At 42.3% G+C, this 24,709-nt stretch overlaps 1 protein-coding gene across 4 annotated transcripts; it reads left to right on the top strand.

Moving 5' to 3' along the window:
* Positions 1-138: 138 nt before the first annotated feature.
* Riok1 (RIO kinase 1) lies at positions 139-24,709 on the top strand. 4 transcript variants are annotated; one of them, XM_052727863.1, is made up of 17 exons: positions 139-361; positions 3,129-3,327; positions 4,792-4,882; positions 6,063-6,132; positions 7,481-7,523; positions 9,238-9,330; positions 9,828-9,940; positions 10,029-10,109; positions 10,963-11,049; positions 11,413-11,550; positions 12,390-12,493; positions 12,780-12,886; positions 15,393-15,458; positions 16,628-16,747; positions 18,115-18,168; positions 19,319-19,455; positions 20,237-24,709. In XM_052727863.1, exons 1-17 carry the CDS (start codon positions 291-293, stop codon positions 20,301-20,303), a joined length of 1,641 nt encoding a protein of 546 aa, XP_052583823.1. In that variant the 5' UTR covers positions 139-290; the 3' UTR covers positions 20,304-24,709. The 4 variants fall into 4 exon arrangements, with proteins under 4 accessions (XP_052583823.1, XP_052583825.1, XP_052583822.1 ...); XM_052727865.1 differs by having other exon boundaries at positions 140-361; positions 3,203-3,327; positions 19,303-19,455; XM_052727862.1 differs by having other exon boundaries at positions 140-361; positions 19,303-19,455.

The following is a 24,709-nucleotide window of genomic DNA, read 5'->3' as shown; positions in this document are numbered from 1 at the left end:
AACACCACACCCCCACATCGCACCGCGGATTGGCCTTTCCCGGCCACCGTAACGCACATGCGCCTGGAGGGCACTACGGCCTGGAGCGGAACTTCTAGTGACGCACTTCCGGCATTGAACTTCCGGTCTGTCTGTGCTGGTGTTTGTAGAAATCGTGTATCCTGATACTCCGTGGCGCCTGGTTGCTGCTTTGCGCCTGGCGATTGCCGAGCGATTCGTGTGAGGCGGGAATCGCGAAGACGCGGTTGGGTTCGCCAGGTGAAAACCCGTCTCTTCCGCCCCCCCTTGTCATGGACTGCAGTCGGGACAGGATGGTCGCGGTGGTCCCCGGGCAGTTCGACGACGCGGATTCCTCCGACAGGTAGGCTGCTGGAGACCACACACGGACTGCTCAGATTCCGCCAGCTCCGCATTCCTCCCGGGGAGCTGACGCCTGACTGGTTTGGGCTGTGGTTTTCCCAGGGTCTGTCCTTATAGCTGGGCAGGTCGTGAAAGCTACCTGTCAAGGGAGTCTGGGTTCCCAGAGTGATCAGCAGAGAAGCAGAGTTGGGGATAGTTGAGAAACACAAGCCTTTTCCCCCCGCTACATACAGGGTTCCACATAACACTCAGCAGATTTTTGTCTTCCACTGGAGGTATAGTGATGAGTAAGATAAGTCAAGTCTCTACTGTCTATTTGGAAAGGAGGGCAGAAGCAGATAGTGTAAATGGAATGCATTGAGCAGGAAAGAGCCAGATTTAATAGCTCAGGAGAACGCTTGCCTACCACAGATAGGGCTCTGATTCTATTTCCAATACTAAAACCACAAGAAGTCCAGATTAAATGGCCAGAAGAATCAGAGGAGAAACAGCATGTGTGACCGAGTGGACAAGTGAAGGCCCTATAGTTGATTCCTCTTGGCTGTAAAAACAAAAGCAAAAGGGCAGAGCCTAGAGCACAATGGAGAGAACTGAGGCAGAAGGGAGACCAGCCAGGTAGACCCTTACAAGTGGCTGAGAGGAGTTAAGATACTGTTTGATTTATGAATTAAAGGAACTGGTCATTTACATAGATGTTCTTGGAGAGTAAGAGTGGAACAGAGAACCAATTAAAACAAACAAAAACCAGGTTCAAACATGATGGCTCCTAGAATTGAGATCATAGAATGATATTGAGGTAGCAATGTCAAGATGGAAAAGTTCCCATTAAAAAGGCCGTGATGTAGCCGGGCGGTAGTGGCGCACGCCTTTAATCCCAGCACTCCGGAGACAGAGCCAGGCAGATCTCTGTGAGTTCGAGGCCAGCCCGGGCTACCAAGTGAGTTCCAGGAAAGGTGCAAAGCTACACGGAGAAACCCTGTCTCGAAAAAAAACCAAAAAAAAAAAAAAAAAAAACCAAAAAAAAAAAAGAAGAAGAAAAAAAAAAAAGGCCGTGATGGTGCACGCCTTTAATCCCAGCACTTGGGAGGCAGAGGCAGGCGGATCTCTGTGAGTTTGAAGCCAGCCTGGGCTACAAAGCAAGTCTTCTGCAACTGACCCTCATCTGAGTTTTTATAGTGTGACTGTCTGACTCCCGTCCTTTGCCGAGCTCCTCGGCCTCCAATCCCTCTGCTATCTACACATACTCCCTTTTTATATATGCCTAAGATTTATGGTTGTGTTCTGTGAACTTCTTTGCCTGGCAGACCTTTTGTCTATCGTATCTGGAAGAAGCAGCAGTTCGTGCTTAAATACTACACTGGGGATTATATTGTCTAGCTATTTCCTTGAGGCAAATCTTCAAAGCATTGAAAGCCAAAGATAAAGAGCAAATCTTGACATGGTCAAGAGGAAAATGACAATTACGTCTAGAGGAGCAACAACCCAATTACTGGCTGGCTGCTTATCGGAAGACACAGGCCAGGGAACAATAGGAAGTGTCTTCAGATACCAAAATAAAATGTTATGAGAGAAACCAAATCTAACATTCCATGGCCAGTGGATGTTAAGACATATACCCCCCCAACTCCGACAGACAGACAGACAGACAGACAGACAGACACACACACACACACACACACACACACACACACACACGCCACAGTCTCAGTGCAGGCGATGTGGCAGTTTTTAGGTACTTGATGAGTCAAAGTGGGGAGGTACAATCTAATCCTTGAATAGCACCCATTAAGCAACAGCCGATTGTGACAGCCCCTGTCATGGTGGTACCCAGAAGTTCTCCTTGGTGTTAGCTGGCTGCCAACCCTAGTACTTCAGCGGGGCTGCTGTGTCCAGAGTGAATGTCCAGCTTCTCTGGGAATTGGCTGTGGTCAGCTTCACTATGCTGCCAGTGGTTTTCAGACATCATGAGGTTGCTAACACTCCTGTCATTAAATTTACAGTTATTTAAGCTTCCTCAGTCGTGTGAATCATCTTCACCAAACAATCCAGTAAACCTCCCAGTGGTAATCCTTGCCTGAGGCTTAAACTTCCATTTAGACACGTGAGGTTTCTAGAAGAGACCCATCAGAAATGGCTGGCATGTTCCTGGGATACTTGGAGACAGTGTGACAAAGATTATTGACAAATGTGTGGATTGAGCGCGGGCTACAGCAGAAGGGTGGAACAGTTCCCCAGAGGACATAAGAGTGGATGCCAGGACCACCCTGGGTCATAAAGGGACAGGAAAGGGAACTGTAGGAGCTGGCATTTGCCTGCAGGAGGGCAGTGGCTAACTTCCTGACGGTACCTCTTTGAATGGAGAATGCTTCTGTCTTTGAGGGAACTAGAGCCCCAGAAAGCAGCCCCAGGGTCATGAGCACGAGCTACGCAGAACATCTGCTAGAATGTGTTTTGTTTGGGGTGCACTAAGTTTATAAAAATGGAACCTGGCATGGGGTGTGGTGGTGCACTCCTTGATTCCAGCACTCTGGAGGCAGAGATAGGAGGATCTCTGAATTGGAGGTCAGCCTGGTCTACAAAATGAGTTCCAGGACATCTGGGACTACACAGGGAAACCATGTATCAAAAAACAAAAACAATAACAACAAAAAGTGAGGGGGAAGATGGAGCAGATTGGGAAATGTAAGGGAATTTTTAGGATTGTATGTATGTGTATGGTTTTTCCCCTTAGAGGGTGTATAAACATGCCAGAACACTCTTATGTCTAGTGAAAGCGTAGAAGTGAAGTCAATTCAAGCAAAGGACGACATCCTACTTAAAAACCTTCCGAATGATGTGACAGAGGTGAAGGACGAAGGTGAGATCGATGAGGAAGACAACTATGATTATGACAGTGATTGGTACTGGGATGATGGAACTGGAAAACTCACCAAGGGCTGTACCCAGAATGGAGGCAGTAACCCTCAGGTATGGAGTCATTCTGTAAATCTGCTTATATGTGTATGTATATATATGTATATATATATATATATATTGTGTGGGGGGGCAGATGTTAGGTGTCTTCCTCATTAGTTCTCCACTTTATTTTTTCGGGGGGGCGGGGGAGGGGGGCGCGGGTTGGCGGCTCCTCCACTGAGTCACTGGTGAGACCGGGTAATTTCAGCATAGATTGTGTTCTGATGTATATAGACTTAATGTTAGTTGTTACTTTGGGTTGCTGATGATTATAGCAATTAAATCATTAGGTTGTGGGTACAGTGCATTGTTGGAACACTTTGCCTGCCATGCATCCCAGCATGACAAAAATCAAATCAATTATCAAACATGTATATGATAGGAAACATGTTTGATTTTTATTTATTGTGGTCTTAGGAATCAAACCAAGGGCAAGTATTGTGTTACTGATCTATATCCCAAGGCCAAAAGTTATTTTAAAGGTTAAAGGGGCTGAAGAGATGGCTTAGTGGTTTAGAGCATTTGTTGCTCTTGCAAAGGACCTGGGTTCAATTTCCAGCAACTACATGGCAGCTCACAACTGGAGATAACTCCAGTTCTAGGGGATCCAATGCCCTCTTCTGGCCTCTGTGGGCACCAAACACCATGCGATGCATATACATACATGCAGAGCACCAATATAAGTGTTGAGCCTCAGGCTGTCTTTCCCCTTTTCCTTTCTTGAGAGTCAGGCTTAAAATAAAATTACTAGAATGAATTTAATGTTAGCTTTAGCTCTTCATTAAACACTTTGAAGGTAAATGAATATTCTCAAGTATCAAATCTAGAAACTAATTAAATAAAAAAGAAATCTAACATTCATAATAACAAAAAATACATTGAAGAGAATAACATGGGACCTCTGTTCTAGTCAGTAACCTTAACCTTCTCTTAGAAATGCCTCTTTTTATTTTTATTTTTTATAAGTGTATCTGTACACCATGTGCATGCAGTTGATGAAATGCCCGAGGAGAACAGAAAAAGGTTTTGGATCTCCTAGACTGAAGTTATGGACAGTTGTGAGCTACCACGTGGGTACTGGGAATCAAACCCGTTCTAGAAGAGCAGCCAGTGCTCTTAACTGCTGAGTCGTCTCTCCAGCTATAAACACCTTAAAAAAAAAGTCTTAGAAAATGTTTTTTTTTTTTTAGTGTGCTCCCGTATGTAATGGTGTCAAGTCATAACTAACTGAACTGGGGCGGGGGAGACGGGTCAGCAGGTAAAGGCACTTGGTGTCAAGCATGACAACCTGAGCTGTTCCTGGGACCCCCAGGGTGGAAGGAGAAACTCAGCAATTAAAATTTGTCCTCTCACCTCCATGTGTGTGGTGCCCCTCCCCCCAAAATATAAAAAAAAATAACTAAGGGAAGAGAGAACGTAATGTGAACCTTAGGCTTGAATTTACAACTAACCCTGTTTTAAACTAATTTCTTACAGGCAAATCGACAGCCTTCTAACTACAATTCAGCCAAAATGTCTACTCCAATTGACAAGTCCTTGAGAAAATTTGAAAATAAAATCAATCTAAGTAAGTTTTTAAAAGATACATTGCCTAGCCTGGGTGGTGGTGGCTCACATCTTTAATCCCAGCACTTGGGAGGCAGAGGCAGGCAGATCTCTGAATTCGAGGCCAGCCTGGTCTATAGAGCAAGTTTTAGAACAGCCAGGGCTACACAGAGAAACCCTGTCTTGAAAAAACAAGCAAACAAAAAACATTGCCTAACTGGGCTGTGAAGAGATTCTTCCAAATGCTGAAATGTTAGGCATTTTTGTTGGCTCAAGATGTAAATGTATTTGGCTCAATGATTGAGCTGAATGAAGAAAAATAACTTTTAGTGGCTTAAAGTTATTATAATTCACACCTTCTTAGTTCTTTGTTTTCATCTGTTGTGGGAATATGAAGTTTCAGATACTCATTCTGATTCTTACCTGTTCTGCATTGGATTTTGAATTAAAACAGCCTAAAAATGCTATTTCATTTGGTAGAGACTTTATGATGGTGTTAATGGTTTAGTTGAAAGCCAGCTCTAGTTTGAATTATACTGCTTTAAAAATGCAAGGCCATCATTTTTTTCTTGCACTGTCTTGACTCTTTAAACCTACCCAGTGTCTTTCATGTACACTGTCCATAAATATCAGATTAATGTATATAAGTGTTTCACGGTCATCATAATGTACATCTAACTTAAGAAACTGAAGTTTGCAGAATTAAACTTTGAATTCAGACACTTGTGTTATCTATATTGTACAAAATAGTAAGTATCTGAGATTTAATATGTAGATCCAATGTTTTTGAGTATTGTCTTTATCTAGAGTTTAGAATTCCGGCTCAAAAAATCACACCTATAGTGCTATAAATGCATATTATGAAGACAATATCTTAACTTATTGCTTGCCTCATAAGTAAAATATATTTTAATTCTATTAAGAAAATATAGGCTGGGCGGGTGGTGGTGTACGCCTTTAATCCCAGCACTTAAGAGGCAGAGCCAGGCAGATCTCTGTGAGTTTGAGGCCAGCCTGGTCTGCAGAGCAAGATCCAGGACAGGCACCAAAACTACACAGAAAAACCCTGTCTTGAAAAACAACAACAACCAAAAAAAAAAATGTAGAAGGGGGGAAGAGAGAGGGTGAAGTACCCTGTTCAGAGACTATTAGTGTCTTTTTGCCTCCTGTATTGTTTACATTGTGAGTTTTTGTACTTTTAGATAAACTGAATGTTACTGATTCTGTCATAAACAAAGTCACCGTAAAAACTAGACAAAAAGAAGCAGACTCGTAAGTAATGTTTTCATTATAAGCATAGTTGGTGGAGACTAATTTCTTGACTGAGTAGCATAATTGTTTTGCAAAGGATGTTGATGTGCTTTCATTTATTAGCGTAGAGTGTGCTTTTGTATACTTTTGTAAATCTAAATATTAAATGAGTCTTAAGTAGTAAAAGTACAATCTTGTGAAGTCCATATATGTGTTTTCATAAAGATAAGTGTTTGTAGATTCCAGTTTAGACTAAGACCTGGCTGACTTCTCTCATGTGCTAATAACTGGGATGATCTTTACAGTATAGGAAATAACATTAATTCAATAGCAGTGTTAAAACTGAACATGAAAATCAGTTTTATTGCTGTGTCCACAGAGATAATTACTTTCTAAGTGACACCTTAGTCACTTGGTATTTCACTGACCTTGTCTGACTCCTTGTAGTTGAACCCTTGTTAGTTTAGGATAGTGTGTTGGATTGAGTTATATGAGCTGAAGCAAATCAAGTGTCCGTCCACATTAAAGAGTTAACGAACAGTATGAACACACTCAGTATTTCCCTTGTCACTGTACTCCAGGTGCTCGAGAAGGTAGAAAGACTTCCTCTTACACACACATTCTTATTCCCTCTCCTCTTCCCCTCTCTCTCTACTTCCCCGTCTCCCTCCTTCCTCCATCCACTCTCCCTCTCTCCCTTTTTTCTGTATGCATATGTGAAATGTATTAAATATTACATACATAACATTATATATGCACACATATGTATTTGTGTGTATGTGCGCGCATGCATGTGCGTGGCTGTGGGCTCATGTGAGTGCATGTGACTGAGGATAATAATAAATGAAGTCCAACAAGAAATTATAAACTTACTTAAAACATGAGATCTGTTGTTTTTGTTGTTTCTTGATTACATGGTTCTCGAGTGTGAGCTTTGTAGATGACATGTCCTGTAGAAATACCAAAAGGGGTCCTGGGAGATGGTGGGGGGAGGGGACAGTAAAAGTGCTTGTCACACAAGTTTACAACCAGAGTTTGATCCCTGATGGTGGAAGGAGGGAACCAACTCCCAAACTTGGCTTCTGACCATCATATGCAGAGTAGCATGCTCTTATCTACACTTCATTCACACACAAGAATAATAAATGGAAAAAAATAAAAACTTTAAAATGAAATAACAAAAGATTGGACATGTCTGCTAAGGAGATTTGACTTGCATGCTCAGAGAAATGGAGTTTTACTGAGTGAATATCAATTAGGATGAAAAATTCTTAGGAAAAATTGCTTAAGAATTGTCACAGAGTCGTTTACATTTAGAAGTCTCATGCTGGCTTCTCACTGAGTTTTGACTACCTTTGTTTTTGCTTAGGTATCGAGTTAAAGATAAGGCCGACAGAGCAACTGTAGAACAGGTATGCTTGACATGTGCTGCATGGTCTTGTTTGAAATTATCATTCCTTTGTCCTCTGCATTGTGCCTTGCTTTTAGCTTCCTTGGTGCTTGGTGCTAATCTCACCTAAAATTACTCCTGAGTAAAGTTCAGTGAGTGGCATTTTGCTGTATAATTGGACCACTTAGGTAAGGTAGAGCCATGGTCTGGCCATAACCCTTGAAGCTACTATCAGTGCTTCCCCTTCTCAGGTTGGGAAGGCAGAGACTAGCAGACTAGGGTCTTTCCCATTAAATAGGTTGAATATGTGCCGTGAAATAGGTTGAGTAGCCGCCATGTGTCTGGGGCATATATAGATAAGGGGAAAAGGAAAAAAGGGCAATACCTTCAAATTGTGGAGACCTCTTTCTTACATGTGCTTTATTCTTTGCAGGGGGTGGGGTGCTAGTCCCTAATTTCTTATGGGCAGCAGGATGTGATTGAAGTGTGTGTGTGTGTGTGAGAGAGAGAGAGAGAGAGAGAGAGAGAGAGAGACAGACAGACAGACAGACAGAGACAGACAGACAGACACAGACAGATTCTCTTTGTAGTCCTTGCTGGCTGAAACTTGCTGTTTAGACCAGGATGGCCTCAACCTCAGAGATATGCCTGCCTCTTGCCTCCTGAGTGCTGAGATTAAAGGTGTATGTCACCTGATCTAGATTTTTTTTTTTTTTTTTTTTTGGTTTTTCGAGACAGGGTTTCTCTGTGTAGCTTTGCGCCTTTCCTGGAACTCTGTAGACCAGGCTGGCCTTGAACTCGCAGAGATCCGTCTGGCTCTGCCTCCCGAGTGCTGGGATTAAAGGCGTGCGCCACCACCGCCCGGCCTGATCTAGATTTTTGATGTGAAGAAAATGATTTAGAAAAAAGGTTTGGATTATTATTATTGCTGCCTACCTGTGCTCTCCTCTACCTATATGTATATGTACAATTCCACATTTTGAAATAGCAGCTTCTTGACATATAGCTCCTTGACTTAAGATTTAAGCACCCCTCTGCCCTGTACCCCCAAGGAAGTAGAAGCTAACCTGCAGTCTAGTTTGTGGAATTGATGAATCACTGGACATAAAAGGTCTTATTTATAATGTTAACTTATTATTGTATGTTAGTTCGTTTGTTCACTTGCTACAAACTAGAGTCACCTGGGAAAAGGAACCTCCAGTGAGGGATTGCCCCCATCAGGTTGGCTTTCTAGGCAAGTCTGTGTGCCAGCCCACTGTGGGTGGTGCCCTCTCCCCTCAACAAGTAATCCTGGGTTGTATAAACAAGCAAGTTGGGCAATCTTTGGAAAGCAAGGCAGTCAGCAGCTTTCCCCCATGGTTTCTGCCTCAGTTCCTACATCGAGCTCCTGCCCTGACTTCCCCCAGCGGTGAACTGTTTTCTGGAAGTGTAAGATGAGATAAACCTTTCCCTCCCCAAGTTGTTTTGGTCATGGTGTTTATCACAGCAACAGAAACCAAACTAGAATGTGTGTATGTGCATGATGGTGCCTATGTGGAGGCCATAGGTCAAAAACGCATGGGGTTGGTTCCACCCATCCACCTTTATGTGGGTGGGTTCTGTGTGGCAAGCACCTTCATTCACTGAACCATCTTGATCACCCTGGTTATGTACTTTATTGTTCTATAATTTATTTGTCTGATTTGTTTTCGTGATTGTACTTAAAAACAACAACAAAACCAAACATTTCTTTTCAGGTTTTGGATCCCAGGACAAGGATGATTTTATTCAAGATGTTGGATAAAGGAGACATAGCAGAGATCCATGGCTGCATCAGTACTGGAAAAGAAGTGAGCTTTTAGATCCATGAGCCTGTGAAAGATGTAGCTCATTCACAGCATCACAATTAGCAACTCATTCTGTGGGAATTAATTAGATGTAAGAAAATTACCATTAGAGATACATGTGTGAAAGCAATTACACTTAAATTGGACTTTTCTATATATGTATGCCTCATGTAACAATAGGCTACATTCAGGGGAATGAGTCGTTCAGCAGTTTTGTGTAGTAGAAAAACTGTCTATGACATCACTGTAGGTAATACAATTTTATGGAACCATTCTGATATATGGGGCCCACCAATGACCAGAACATAACACAGTGGCATATGAATGCCACCTGGAGGTATATTAATTGTGATACAATGTTTCATATTTTAATTCACACCTTCAAGAGATGGCAGTGATACAGATGTTGTTTCAGTTTACTTTTGAGCTTAGAATCACCTGGAAAACTGACAGAAGTTACTTAACACATGCTTCATTTCCTTTGATTTTGGTTAAACTAGGCTAATGTATACTATGCCAGCACAGCCAGTGGAGAGAGCAGAGCAATCAAAATATACAAAACTTCTATTTTGGTGTTCAAAGATCGTGATAAGTACGTAACCGGGGAATTTAGGTGAGTCCGGATTCTTGAATTCCTTTTTCTGAGAGTGCTAAAATAGTGTAATGCAGAGACTAAAGGAACACATGTTTTCTTACTCTAGGTTCCGTCGTGGCTACTGTAAAGGGAACCCTAGAAAAATGGTGAAGACATGGGCAGAAAAGGAAATGAGGAATTTATCCAGGTGACTGGGGGTGTCGGGTGGGGGTGGTGCACACGCTTAACTGTGTCTGTCTGTGTGTCTGTGCCGTGCCCTTTCCACAGAGTGGGAGGCCTTAGACCATGGAGCTCTATTACATACGCTTGACTAACTGAAGAGTCTGACGCCATGTGAAAACATGGAGAATTTGTTTGAGGAAGATCAGGCTTTTACAGGAGTTTAGACAGTAGTAAGTGACATGGCGAAGATAATGCTGTCACTTAAAGAAATTACAGGGCTTTTAGATAAATTTTGTCAGGTCCTATACTCTTTGGCTAATTACTTGCTTTCCTTACTCAGTCCAGTTTGGGACACATTCATGAAGTCATTTTGCCGTAACTACTGTAAAGAAAGGACATTTACCTAGTTTTCTCAGTTTGTGGAGTTTTCTTTCCCCTTTCCAGTGTCTTTTAACTTTTTATGTGATCTCCATAAGTATAGTTTGCTCTTAAGCCAGTACCATTTGGTTTGGAAGTCCTTTGAAATCTTCCTGTAGCCAGCTAACCACTAGGTCTGTGTACAGTGATTTTATTTTTGAGATTAGTAAATTCAAAAGATAATTGTTGATTTAGCTGCTATGTCTCATCAATTCTAAGATGTACTTTTTTATTTTTCACAGTTTAACACCTCTAGAAGTGGATTAGGTACCACAAGTTATGGGATTTAATAGTTTATCAGAGTTTTGATGTTCTTGGTGGTACATACTAGTGCCACTTAAAACCACTGGTTTAGGAAAAGCAATATAGTTGAGAGGACTTGGTACTGTTTCCTAACAGCAGTATTCATAATTTGTTTATATGTCTCTTGACTTCCAATTGTCCTTTTATCTACATCACAGGCTAAGTACAGCAAACATACCATGTCCAAAACCAATCCGGCTAAAAAGTCATGTTCTTCTCATGGGCTTCATTGGCAGAGATGACATGTAAGTATATGGAAGGTCAAAAGATTTCATGGTGAAACTGTATCTTAAGTCCAGTGAGCTATGTACTAGGTAAGTATTTCCCATAGTTCCTTTCGTGAGTCTTTCCTACTGTGTTAGTGCATAACTGTTATGGTTTACCATTGAGAAGTTTCATGGTGCTTCAGAATAACAAAGTTAACCTTGTTTTTGAGGAATGTTTAATTTCTTAAAGCTCTGGAAAGTACCTGTAATTGTCAGCGTTTTGGAGTGGCATCCATTATCCCATAGTCAGTTCACATGACAAATGACAGAAGAGAGGTGCATGTAACTGTAGAATGAGGCAAGAAAACTTGATAATTTTATTGCCGTTCTTATTTATTCAAGGCCCGCACCACTTTTGAAAAATGTCCAGTTGTCAGAATCGAAGGCACGGGAGTTGTACCTGCAGGTCATTCAGTACATGAGGAAAATGTATCAGGATGCTAGACTTGTCCATGCAGATCTCAGTGAATTCAACATGCTGTGAGTGATTTGTTTCCTGGAAAATGCCCTTTTATTATTTTATGTCCTTTAAAAAATCCAAATCTATAAAGTCATACTGTTTTCTGTTGGCTTCCCCATGGTAGGAGGTAAGATGTGGTCACTGCCTTCAGTGACCTTAGTCACTGAATAGACCACTGTGAAGGACTGAGGTTGTAGCTTGGTTGGTAGAACAAGTGCCTAGTATGTGTATGTGAGCCTGTGGATTCCAGCCCCAGCCCCTCGTGGTCTCAGGGGACGGGTGCATTTTTAGCTGACTTAATGAGCTTTGAAATTTTCTCAGTTTTACCTTTTTATTAGTCAAGATAGCCCTTTCTTACCTGCTGTAGTCATTTATGAATTACTTAAGGTGAATTTTTTTTCTTTTAAGCCAGGTAGAGGCATACCTGGAATCTCAGCACTTAGGAAGCTGAGGCAAGATTAAGAATTTGAGGCTAGCTTGTGCTACATAGAGAGACCCTATTCAAAACAAAGAACAGAATAGATTTTTGTTTATTTTTTTGTTTGGCTTTTTTTGGACACAGGGTCTCTCTACATAGCTTGACTGTTCTAGAACTCACTTTGTAGATCAGGCTGGCCTCAAACTCAAAGAGATCCACTCGCCTTGCCTCACGAGTGTCTGGGATTAAAGGCGTATGCCACTGCACCCAAGCTAAAAATGTGTAGCCCAGGCTGGCCTTGAATTTTGGCCTGGTCCTCCCACCTTTGCCCCCTTCAGCAAATCCTGCTGGTGTGTGCCACCACAGCCAGCTTCAGAATAGATGGAAAAACAAACAAGAGTCTAGTAGTAACTTCTAACCTCTGTGTTCATTGTCCACAAGGTACCATGGTGGAGATGTGTACATCATTGATGTTTCTCAGTCTGTGGAGCATGATCACCCACACGCACTGGAGTTCTTGAGAAAAGACTGTGCTAATGTCAATGGTGAGTAGAAAGTGGCATTTCCTGACAGCGTTTCTGCATGCATAGGATAAGGTCTCGTCACTGGGAGTGGGAATGTAGTCTGGCATTAGAACACTATGTTTGCCTCTCACCCGGAAGACCTTGCATTTGACTGCCAGCACCGACAAACAAGTCTCGTTTAATTGCCCAGTACAGTGCCACTTAAACCGTTGGCTGGAGATGGTGCATTTTTCCTTCTTTTTCTGTTTCCTGGTTGGAGTTGTAGGTTCCCCTTGTAGAGCTGTCATTAATGGTTTTCCTTTGACAGATTTCTTTTTCAAGCATGCTGTTGCTGTGATGACCGTTCGGGAGCTCTTCGAGTTTGTCACGGATCCTTCCATCACCCCTGAGAACATGGATGCTTATCTCGAAAAGGTAAGATGGGCTGAAGAATAAGTATAAATTGCCTTGTGTGTACATCTGGGGGACTTGGGTTGCCTAGTGTAATTATTCATTTCCGTAGTCGCTTAGCACTTCTCATTTCACAGTGAAATTAGAAACAGCAAAGATGTCAGGAAAGCCAGCTTTCTTGACCTTACTCAACTGGCAAGATTACAGAATTCAACTTCCATGAATGTTTAAAGTTTTTCATTTTTTATTTACTTGTATATATGTGTGTTTCTGGGACTGTGTGCTATGTGTGCAGATGCCCAAGGAGGCCAGAAGAAGGTATTGGATCCCCTGGAGCTAGACTTACCGGTGGTTATGAGCCACCTGAATTGAGTGCTGGGAACCAAACTCGGGTCCTCTGGAAGAGATGCAAGCACTCTTAACTATTGAGACATCCCTCAGCTCCTTGTTCGACCTTTGTGGCTTATTTTGCTCGTCGTGTTCAGTGCTCATCTATGTTCTAGCGTGTGACAGGATTTCCTTCCTTGTTTAAGGGTAATAGTCCATTTGTATGGACCATACTTTGTCTATGGTCTCATCTGTCAGTGGACATTCGGGCTCTCTTCCACATGATTCGGTTATCATGACTAATACCGGAGAGAATATGAGCATATAACTATCTCTCCAAGTTTGGGGCCTGTTGACTGTACTGTTTTGCAGTTAGTTCTGCTGACACCGCAGGACTTGCAGTTTCTCTGTATCCTGGTCCGCACTGATACCCTCCCATTGGGGAGCCGTCCGAATGGGTGTAAGGTGTAATTGGTATGAGTGTGCTGAGTGTTCCTCTGATAATGAGTGACACTAAACACCTTCTCATGTTTCTCTTGGAGAAACGCCTGACTAGACTCTGTTTGAAGCAGGCCATTTGTCCTATGTGAACCCCGGCTGCTCACTTTTCGTCAGTCCTGAGCGGCGCTGTTTCTTCAGCCTGGGCATTGCCTTTTCCCCTCTTGTTGAGTGCACCCTTTGGCCCCCAAACAGAAGTTTTATATTTGATATAGTCCATTTATCTCTTGTTACTCTTGTCACTTCTGAGTCAGGTAAGGGTTTTCATATTTCCGCTTCCCCCTGGAATGCCTTTCTATCTTAGCCTTTGTTCATCCTGCTCTGCCTGGTGAAATTTAAAACCCAGGTCAGAAACCTGTCTCAAGAGAAAATTCGGGAGAAACACTGTTTTCAGGGGTATTGTTTTCTCTTAAATTTTTTTTTGAGTCAGTATTTCCTGTATCCCAGGCCCCCTCAAACTGTATAGCCAAGGATAAATTTGAATGTGTGATTCTCCTGCCTCTGTCTGCTGAGTTCTGAGATTTTAAGTGTGCACCTCTACACCAGTTTCTATAGTGCTGGGATCAAAGCAAGGGCCTGGTGCATGCTGTGCTGGCCTTCTTAGCTGAGTACATCTCCAGCCCGTTTATTTGGTTGGTTGGTGTTGTAGGATATTATTTCAAGGTGTGTTACTTTTGTTTATGCTCTGGAACCGTTTATGTTTAATGATGCACAGATGTGTTTGATTAAATAAAATTCACCTGCGGTCAAGAGTCTGCGTCAGCAACTAGCTGACAGGAAGTGGTAGGGAGGAGCCAGGTGAGAAAGGGTTTATAAAGAGGGCCAAGGAGACGCATTGGCGCTTTTTGGAGGACATGATCAAGGCGAGGAGGTGAGCTACTTGTTCAGCCTTTCTGAAGAGCAGAATTCCACTTTAACCTTTGAATCTTGAGTTCTTTAGAGGGACAGAGGTCTAGTTAAGTTCCCTTCGTAGCTTTGCAAGAGTTGGAGCCGGAGGGAATGGAACTCCTCTGGCTTCAGCCCTGGCGGCCTGACCACTGCTGGCAGCAGCAGAGTTGCGGTTGCTGATTCAGACAGCTATGACTTAAAAGGTAGCAACCATTTAAAAAGGCAGGTTGGCTTGGTCTCTTTTTGGGGTGTTTGTTTCTTTGGGCTAGGTCTTCTCTGTCGCCCAGGCTGACCTGACCTCATGCTCTTCCTGCTGCTGCCTGCTGAATGCCGGGGTCCTAGCTGTGCACCACCGTGTTTGACAGATTATGAACCGTTGAGGGACAGACATTTCATTTGTATGTTGTCAATACCTGACTATGTACTAGGCAACTACATGTTGTTTTATTTAGGGTTTCTATAGCTGTGAAGAGAGACACCATGAGTTGGGTCTGGCTGTGAGTGTGATGCTGGTGCTGGAATGTGGAGCTTTGGATAGCCCAGGCCAGTGTTCCACCACTGAGCTGCACCCCAGTGTTGATCTGGAAGAAGGGGACTAAAGGTACCTTGAGACTAGAAGGATTTATTGTTTCTTTTTAAGTGACTGACAAGTCTTTGGTGGAGAGCCAACCTACATTGTAGATGCTCATTCTAGGTACTTTGAGAAGTGTGAAGACATGACACCTATTAAGATAAAAAAAAAAATTCCTTACAAAATAGAAACTGTGTCTTTTCTAGGGTGAATGTAAAGAAACTGATTTTTTGATTTCTCTCAAAGGCCATGGAAATAGCATCCCAAAGGACCAAGGAAGAAAAGACTAGTCAGGATCATGTGGATGAAGAGGTGGGGGTTATTATGTATTCACAGCTGTGGGGAGTACTTGTGGGGTTTGCTGTGGGACTGTGGGGTGTTCTGTCGTGTGTTTGAGACAGGGTCTTTTCATATAAATCAGGCTGTTCTAAAACTTGATATGTAGTATAAATAACCCAGCCTCAAAGTCACACTCATTCTGCTTCGGCTGCCTGATTGCTAGAATAACAGGTGTGTGCCACCATTCCCAACTAATTCTGGTGTTACAGGGTCTTTCCTGGTTTTGTTTTTGTTGGTAAAGCATGAACTTGATTTTATAGATACATGGAATATAATTTACATTCAGTTATATTGTTACTCAGCAACCTCTTTGCCTATTTTTTTTTTGTTTGTTTTTTTTTTTGGTTTTTTCGAGACAGGGTTTCTCTGTGTAGCTTTGCGCCTTTCCTGGAACTCACTTGGTAGCCCAGGCTGGCCTCGAACTCACAGAGATCCGCCTGGCTCTGCCTCCCGAGTGCTGGGATTAAAGGCGTGCGCCACCACCGCCCGGCCTCTTTGCCTATTTTTAAGGTAGTTTTGAAAGAGCTTGTGGGGTGTGTGAGTCAAGAAGGAAAAGACTTAATTTTCAAGTATAAATTTTTAAATGACCTATGTACTGATTCTATAAATATAACAGACTTTAAATATTGATACTTTGTTAAAAAATAAAATCAAACTAGTCCTAAGAAGTCAAGACATCTTTATTAAGGTCCACAGTAAGCTTATTATTACTGTATTTATTATTATTGTAGTTTATTCTGATCAGAAGTTTTGTAGCAGCTGGGTGGTAATGTTCTACATGGTAAGAATATATGTATGTGTTCAATTGCTTACAGACAAACAATCTTTGCTAACTATAACTCCATCCTGTCCTTCCTCTTGGAAGATGCTTTTTGAAATTGAAAATGTACGGGAGGAGTGTTATTCTAAGGATCATCTGGAATAGACTCTTTTCTTCCTTAAATCAGTTGTAAAATTTTATTTTTATCTTATCAAATTTTTAGCTTACCACATAGCAGAGACAACACCAGTGGGTACACAAGTTGACTGAAAGTCAGTGTTGGAAATGCTAATACAGATTTCTGCATGATTAATAGAGCTAAGGCTACTGAAGGGATGGAGGGGAATGGGAAAAATAGTTTAATTTTGCTTTCTTCTGTTAGGTGTTCAAACAAGCATACATTCCCAGAACCTTGAATGAAGTGAAAAATTATGAGAGAGATGTGGATATAATGATGAGGTTGAAGGAAGAAGACATGGCTTTGAATACTCAACAAGATAATGTGAGTAGCTTGGTTTGACTACAGAGCCAGTCCTAACAAAAGAGACTGTCCTGAGCTTAATCCTGGCTTGGTGCTAGTGAGATGGTCAACTCCCTTTGTATAAACATGCTTCCATACATGGTGGCTGTAAAGGGAATACTTCTGGATTTAAGTGGGGGGAGTGATGCATTTGCATGTGTTCAGAGAACTATAATTTGTAAAAAAGCAGATTCACAAAGAAGTCTAGGATAAAAGTGGTTGTAGTAGATTGATAAGCTATGCTTCATTTCCACACACATTTGAAGAAATGTTTAAAATATTTATATCATTTTTAGTCATGTGTGTATGTGTGGGGGGTAGTATGTGCACATGCGTGAATTTGGGTGTCCTTGGAAGCCAGAGGTGTTAAGTCGCCCTGGAGCTGGAGTTAAGAGGGGATTGTAAGCCTCCCACACAGGTCCTCAGCAAGAGCAGAACAAGTTCATAGCCACTGTGCATCTCCAGTCCCCTTGGAATAATTGTTTGTTAACGGACCAGAAAGTAAACAAACCCTGAGGCTTTGCAGCCATGTAGAAAAACTTAGGTGTTTATGTAAGTTTTTAGAAAGATAGAAGAAATGGCCTCCAGATTTTCATGCACGAAAAACAAAAGCATTTACAAAAATTCTTGCTATGTGTGTTAGATGTGTGCGTGAGAGCACGCGTGCCGCGGTGCCTGTAGGAAGGCCGGAGGACAGCTCTGTCGAGTCCCTGTCTCCACCTTTGTTTGGCTTCGGAGGATTGTAGGCAGGATGTCATGGCAAGTGCCTTTATCTGCTGAGCTAGCTCTCTGGTCTAACACACTTTAACAACAACAACAAAAAAGATTTATTAATTATATGTGTCTGTGTGATCGCATGTACACATTTGTGTATGTGCCCCCAGGCCAAAAAAGGTTGTTGGGCCCTGGGAGCTTTCTGAGTCATCAGATATCAGTGCTGGGATCCTGACTCTGGTCCTCGTGATTGAGCAGCGTGTACTCTTTATCACTGAGCTGCCCCTTGAAGCACTTTCAGTCATAACTACAACTTTTGCCATGTCAGTCTACTGATGAGGGCAGAATAGGATTGTTTGTGGACTGGGTAACATTGCACTGAAAAAGTGCAAAGTTAGTATTTGCTGTCACCTGGTGGGTTACAAGCTCATCTGAACACTATCAGGCTTTGATTGTGCTGGGCCTGGGCATGCATACCTGGCACATAAGAACAGCGCAAGCTACTTTCTGTGTTACTGTGTGATAGATTTTGAGTACATTCTCAGAATCACAGTGGTTAGTCCAGTGTTCAGTGGTGTAGTATGTACGTATCATTGTTAATTTTTATATTTTTTCTTTCTCCTTTTTGTTACAAGATTCTATACCAGACTGTCACGGGATTGAAAAAAGATTTGTCAGGTGTCCAGAAGGTATGGAGAACATGTGTTACTATTGCTTTATATATAACACATTTATTATTTTTGTGTGTGTACTCATAAGTGTGCCATAGCACATGTATGGTGGGTTACCAGAAGACAGCTTTGGGGAGTTGACTCTCTACACCTCTTAGGTCTTTGGGATCCAACTTAGATTGTCAGTCTGTCTGATGAGCCATCTTGCCAGCCTGTGGAAACTGTTTTTAAAAGATGTAAAACTTAGTGTAAAGTAGTATTAGAATTAAATTTGGAAATGAACCTATTTTTTTCTGTCCCTGAATTCTGTTAAAAGTGAAATATTTGTCTTTAATTCTGATCTGCATTGGTCTGGGGTATTACTGATAGCCATACCCTGTTTTTGGTAGTTTTACAATCAGTTTTGAAAAATGTCAGGGCTGGAGAGATGGCTCAGTGGTTAAGAGCTCTTGCTGCTCTTCCAGAGGCCCTAGTTCAGCTACCATCACTCAACCCACTTACCTGTAAGACAAGAAAATGAAAAGTTCAAGGTCAGCCTGGACTATGTAATGAGATTCTGTTTCAAAAAAGAAAAAAAAGTTAAGTAAATGTAGTAAATTTCAGGGAAAATGAAACTTTCTCTTGGTTGACTGTTCATTTCATAGAAAAAGTTGTGAAGTCACTGAAGTAGATCTTTATTATTGTTGTTGTTTTCATCATCATCACCATTATTATTATTATTTGCCTCTGTATTTCACATCCTTTCCAAATCCCATCCCAACCATTTGGCTTGCTAAAAGTAGCTGCAGACTTACGTTGTTGTTTTAGGTCACCCAGATAACCCTAGTAATCAGGCATGTGCCCAGCCTTTGGCAATGGACCACACGTGTGCCAGGCTAGCTGTGACTATAGCTAGATGACAGCATCATGTGGTAGTGTCAAAAGATTGAACACCTGTGCTGGTTCCTTTATCTGCGCATGTTCTTGAGTCCTCCTGGTGTGAATGGATGCTGTCCATCTTTCCCTCTAATGTTGATTCTGCTGTCTTGATGTTTCAGTGCATGACTTTAACATGTGTCTGGCATGCTGATATAAAATGGTGGCATTGACATGTTGACTAACAAATAGATAAGTAATTGGCTTCAAGTAACATGGTTCTGTAATAACTTCAAGGTCCCTGCACTCCTAGAACGTGAAGTTAAGGAAAAGACTTGTTTGGATTCAGAAGAGGCTGAAAGTTCCGAGTGCTCTGACACAGACTCTGAAGAGCAGGGAGAGAATGCCCAGTGCAAAAGACACACTGCTGACCCTGACCTTGATAAAAAGGTTAGCCGAGATCTTTATTTCTCTTGAGTGTGGTAGCTCTGAAGCATCGATAATGCCTTTTTTACTCTTGTTTGGCTTTTTTTTTTTGAAACAGGGTTTCTCTGTGTGGCCCAGGATGTCCTTGAACTCACTCTGTAGAACAGGCTGGCCTTGAACTCACAGAGATCCACCTGCCTCTGCCTTCCAAATGTTGGAATTAAAGGCGTGGGTTACCACTGCAGGCGTCAATAAGTGCCTTTAATTGTAGTTTCCATAACTAAATGTGAACTTTACTTTTGGAGTATATTAGAGACTTGGCTGCTATTAGGAGCTTCTTCAATATTGCACAGAGAACAGGTTATGTCTGCCTACTAGAAGCAAATATTTGTTTCTTTCTAATCTTTATTTTTCTTAAAATAGGGAGTTTGTAAACATCAAGTAACATACAGGGATATTGATTTGGACTCTTCGCAGTTTCAGCAAAGTTCAAGGGTCAGGATGTAGTTTAGTGGTAGATGGGCTGGGGTTAGGGTGGGGGACCAAGAACACTCTGGACAACCAAGTGAGACCCTCTTGAGGGATGGAAGAAGGCAGGGGTATTGGGGTGGGGATGGGAAGAAGTGAGACAGGGAGCCTCAAAGAAAAGTTGTACCCCCGAGTTTCACTAACCTGTAATTGTTACGTTTTTATGCTACATTTACTTTTATCCTGTTAACGTAAGAATTTTAATTTAATTCTAATAACAGTTTGAATACTCTGAATGAATGAAATTTGTTGGGGTTGTGGTGTTTGCTTTTTACAGGAAAGAAAAAAGATGGTCAAGGAAGCCCAGAGAGAGAAGAGGAAAAATAAAATCCCTAAACATGTGAAAAAAAGAAAGGAAAAAACAGCCAAGGCCAAAAAAGGCAAATAGAATGCAGAACCATGTTGTGGACGTCCGTCCTCAGCTCCTTTGTGAACCTCAAGTAGAAGTTGTCGCTACGAGGATGGCTGCTTGACTACATCTTAGTCTTCTCCATCTCACTGTTGGGGAAGACTGGGTGTGGTCATGGACTGCCTTGAAAGCCCAAAGCCAGTAATACCGGGATCCAGTCACTGCCCTGCTTTTAATGGATTTATTAAAGTACTATTTTAATGAAGAACTTGGTACATTTTATTTTTATATATTTTCTTCCACAAACTTTTTCAGAAGTATCATAAATATTTAAATGTGATGAACATCCACAGCCTTTATAAAGGTGATCATAAAGGCACTCGGACAGACTTGGGAATTGGTTTTCTTTGTACATGCCAAAGACACATCTGAAATCAACTGATTATCAAGCTGTGGCTTATAGCCTGGAGTTCCATCTGGCCGTGGTGTTGCCATTCATGGCAGCTCTGTTCTTGTGTGTTCTTGTGCTTGTTTGTCATGTGATCCCTCTTGTCTTTAGAATGCCTTTCCAGCTAGACCTCTCAGTTCAGAAGCCATTTCACATCCGGCCATTTGTCATGTTCAAACATTTAGGTATTTTAGGTACTGGGATATAGCAGTGAACAAAACAAAATTACTTTTGAATAGTTTGCATTCTCATAGGGAAATGAAACATTAAACAAAATAAATAGCATTCTTCCCTTAGGTTACAAATTATATAGAGAAATAATGCTGAGTAAAGAGAATGCCTGGGGAGACACAGGCCACACAGTGAGATACCTGACAAAATGCTGGAAGCTGAGTCGCACTGAGCTTCCAGCCTGGGCTACTTAAAGATGCAGACAACAAAGCCAAGTCAGTACATCTGAAGGAAGAGTACTCCAAGCGATGCGAACAGCCATGGGAAGGGCCCTGAAGCGAAAGAATGTCTGCAGTGATCAGAAGCGGCTGCAGCATCAGAATCAAAGGGGAAGTCATGAGATCTGATGGTGTACTGCTCATGGAGTTTTTAGCAGAGGAGTGACAGGGTCATGCTTGTGTTTTGAAAGCTTCGCTCTGGCAGCTGGAGAATTGAGGCAGAGATGGAAGATGATTGGCTGTGCTTGTTGTCAGCCCAGGTGAAAGATGCTGGGAGCTTGGTTAGGATGCTAGAAGTGGAGTTAGAGCCTAGATGTCCCCCAAAGGCCATATGTTAAAAGCTTGGTCCCAAGTTGGTAGCGATAGTGCTGAGTAAGGGTAGAACTAGGGAGGGGGCTCAGGTCATTGGGGGTGTTCTTGCTGGAATATTGGATCCTGGTGCTTTCCTCTGCTTCCTGGCCACAGTAATACAAGCAGCTTTCCTTCACCACTGCCGTAATGTACTGTCTCAGCACAGGCGTCACAAGCCAGAATGAATGTTTGTTTCTTTGCTCTCTTTCCTCCTTTACCACCCATCTTTAGCTCAGGTACATGCACTATAGGTACTCACTGCCATTGTTACCACTGTTTCTATCTGGCATTTTACACAGTCACAAGAAACCTAACACATACCCTTTGTGTTATGAAATCCAGACTCCACTTATGGACAGAGCTAGGGAACTTGTATATTCAAAAATGCAGATAGCACTTTCAGTTTTACCCAGATCTTCACTTTTAAAACAGTGTTGACCAGTCATGGTGACACACTATTTTAGTCTCAACACTGGGGAGGCAGAGGCAGGTGTGTTCAAGGCCAGCCAGGGCTATGTAGTCACAGACTCAGTGTGGTTTGTCTTATCCATTTGGTTTGGTACTATCTTCTATGTCCCTGTGCTCCTGCAGACTTTCATCATCATTCTTCCTTTGTTATTTTTCTGTAACTACCAATGACCAAGTACCTTGCATATTGAATTTACTTACACATATAACCCCAGACCAGAATATAACCTCACAAGGGTAGGGATTTGTCTTTGTTGTTTTGTATCCCAGCACCTATCATGTGCTGAGACATAGTCAACTCAGTAGATGTTTAATTGATGATGTTCTGTCAACTAAGCAAAGGCACGGATATCACACATGCCTCTTATTCATAAAGATGGAAATTAGGAATTGATGTGGTCAGCATGCACCCCTCAAGCTTGCCATAAGGCCATTTGGCTACCATGGAAAGTGCTCAACCTAAAAGGTTAGTTCTCTTAATCCATGTACATATGTAGACGGGAGTGGGGCAGCCCAGTCCATATTCTGATGCCTTGGCATGGAACAATGTTGAGGCTTTATGAAGGGTGGGGTGCCAACTCTAGCCTTAAGGTCCCTTCCTTGTTCTGATAACCTGCTATGACACTGGGAAGTCACTTCCCTTTGGAAAAGAAGTCCTCGTGTGTAAATTGTGGTATTTGGACCAAATGATCACAAAAACATCATCTAAAATTCATTTACTTGCAGTGTCTCATGTAGCCCAGGCTGGCTTCAGACTCCCTGTGTAATCTGATCCTTACGCTTTTGTTTCTTTCCCAAGTGCTAGGAGTGTAAGTGTGACACCACACCGTTTGCCACTCTAGAGGCTATGAGACCTGGGAGAATGGAGCCAATAAATGAGGTGGACTAAAGTCTCATGCGGTAGCCAACTTTACACTCTGAGGGGTAAGAGGAGTCATGTGAGTAGTTTCTACAGAGGTGGAGAAACAAGTAACAATAGCCAGCTGTGACAATCTGAAGCACACTCTTCTATTCACTACACCTGGGAGGGACACCCAAAAGCACAATACAAGAACAATTCCATGTTTTGAAGAAACTGAGGTCACAAGACTCTTGTCTCGTTTCTTGGAGTTTTTTTCACAAGCACTCAGAAATCTCAAATGACTCCATTCTTGGACCATGTTCTGACATCCTGTTATATACAGTGCTGGGATTAAACCCCAGACTTCCCACAGGCTGTGCATACACTAGATAAACTGAGACCATCCCTGACCTAAAATTGTTTTAAAATTTATCAGATTGGTGTAATGAATTTGTTCCTGAGACAGTCTCACTGTGTTGTCCTGACTGGCCTTGAACTCAAAGACCAGATCAGTGTTTTTGAAAAGACTGTTTTAAACACCAAAGGGCCAAGTTGGAACCACTTCTTGTTTATTAGAACTAAAATAAAGGGGTTTAAAGTGCAGGCCAGCACATAAGTCAGGTTTGCTATTACATGAATCACTAGGCAGCCTTTAGCATGCTGTTTTGCCGTGGAATACTGTTAATTGTCCTCGAAGTCATTTTGTTCCACTAGAGGGAGACATGTTCTTGAGTTCTGATGTTTTACCGGCATGATTGGCAGCAGATGTGCTAAGTGGGAGAGCTGTACTACATACACAGAGGGCGCCCAAGTTCATAGCCAAGTTCATCTCTTTTCCCTACAGACTAACTGGCCTGATAATGGCACATTTGGTGCTTGGAGCCCCTGACAAACTTGCTCCTCAGTATATACTTTGCAGAAGTCGTAGCTAACCAAAAATTAAGTCAAGTGTGATAGAGCATACCTCAATCTCAGCACTTAGGGGACAGAGGCAGGGCATGTTGGTGGTTAGCCAAGATCAGACCTTGTCTCAAAACCACAACAACAGAAGTGGGTTTTTCCCTTGGAAATGATGCACATCCAGTAAGATGTTTACAGAAACACACCCCTGAAGGGCCGGAGACTGACGGTGTAGCGTGCTGTTCACTTGCTGATACTTCATCTTGCTGGACCTTGGTTTCCTTTCTCAGCTATCCAATCAAGACTGAATAGAGAACGGCTTAGGGGCCGCACTGTTCGGGGGGCCACACTGTTCTGGGGCCGCGCTGTTCGGGGGCCGCGTTGTTGGGGGGCCGCGCTGTTCAGGGGCTGCAGAGCACTGAGAGCGTAGCTGTGGAGAAGACACTTAGAAGACAGTGAAGTAACAGTAACTTGTTAGTTGAGTACGTGTCAAAATGTTATTTCCCGTGTGCTGGGCTGGTTCGTCTCTATTAACATTGAAATTCCGTATGTGGTGCTGGAGGGCTCGGTGGACAAGACTCTGCTTGGCAAACCTGACAACCTAGTTTAATCCCTGGATCCCACACTGGAAGGGAAGAACTGACTCCCAAAAGTTGCTCTCTGACCTCTGCACGTGTGCTATGGCACATGCCTGTTCCTCCCCCCCCATACTATCTATAATCTACTGTGTGTGTGTGTGTGTGTGTGTGTGTGTGTGTGTGTGTGTGTGTGTGTGTGTGTGTGTATAGTAATAAAGTAAATTCTGTATGTGGGGATTTTGTATGTACATGAATAGGAAGAAATGGGATTTTTCCTCAATCTGTATAAACCAATTCTCTATACTTTTCAATTTTCCTTATTAAGGAATCTTAATTACTAAAGAATAAAGGTAGCAAAATGGTTCA

Source organism: Peromyscus californicus, unplaced genomic scaffold (assembly GCF_007827085.1).
Source record: "Peromyscus californicus insignis strain IS unplaced genomic scaffold, ASM782708v3 Scaffold_8__1_contigs__length_139910024, whole genome shotgun sequence".
NCBI lineage: Eukaryota > Metazoa > Chordata > Mammalia > Rodentia > Cricetidae > Peromyscus > Peromyscus californicus.
The sequence above is the reverse complement of the archived record's forward strand: the minus strand, read 5'-3'. Positions and strand labels throughout refer to the sequence as shown.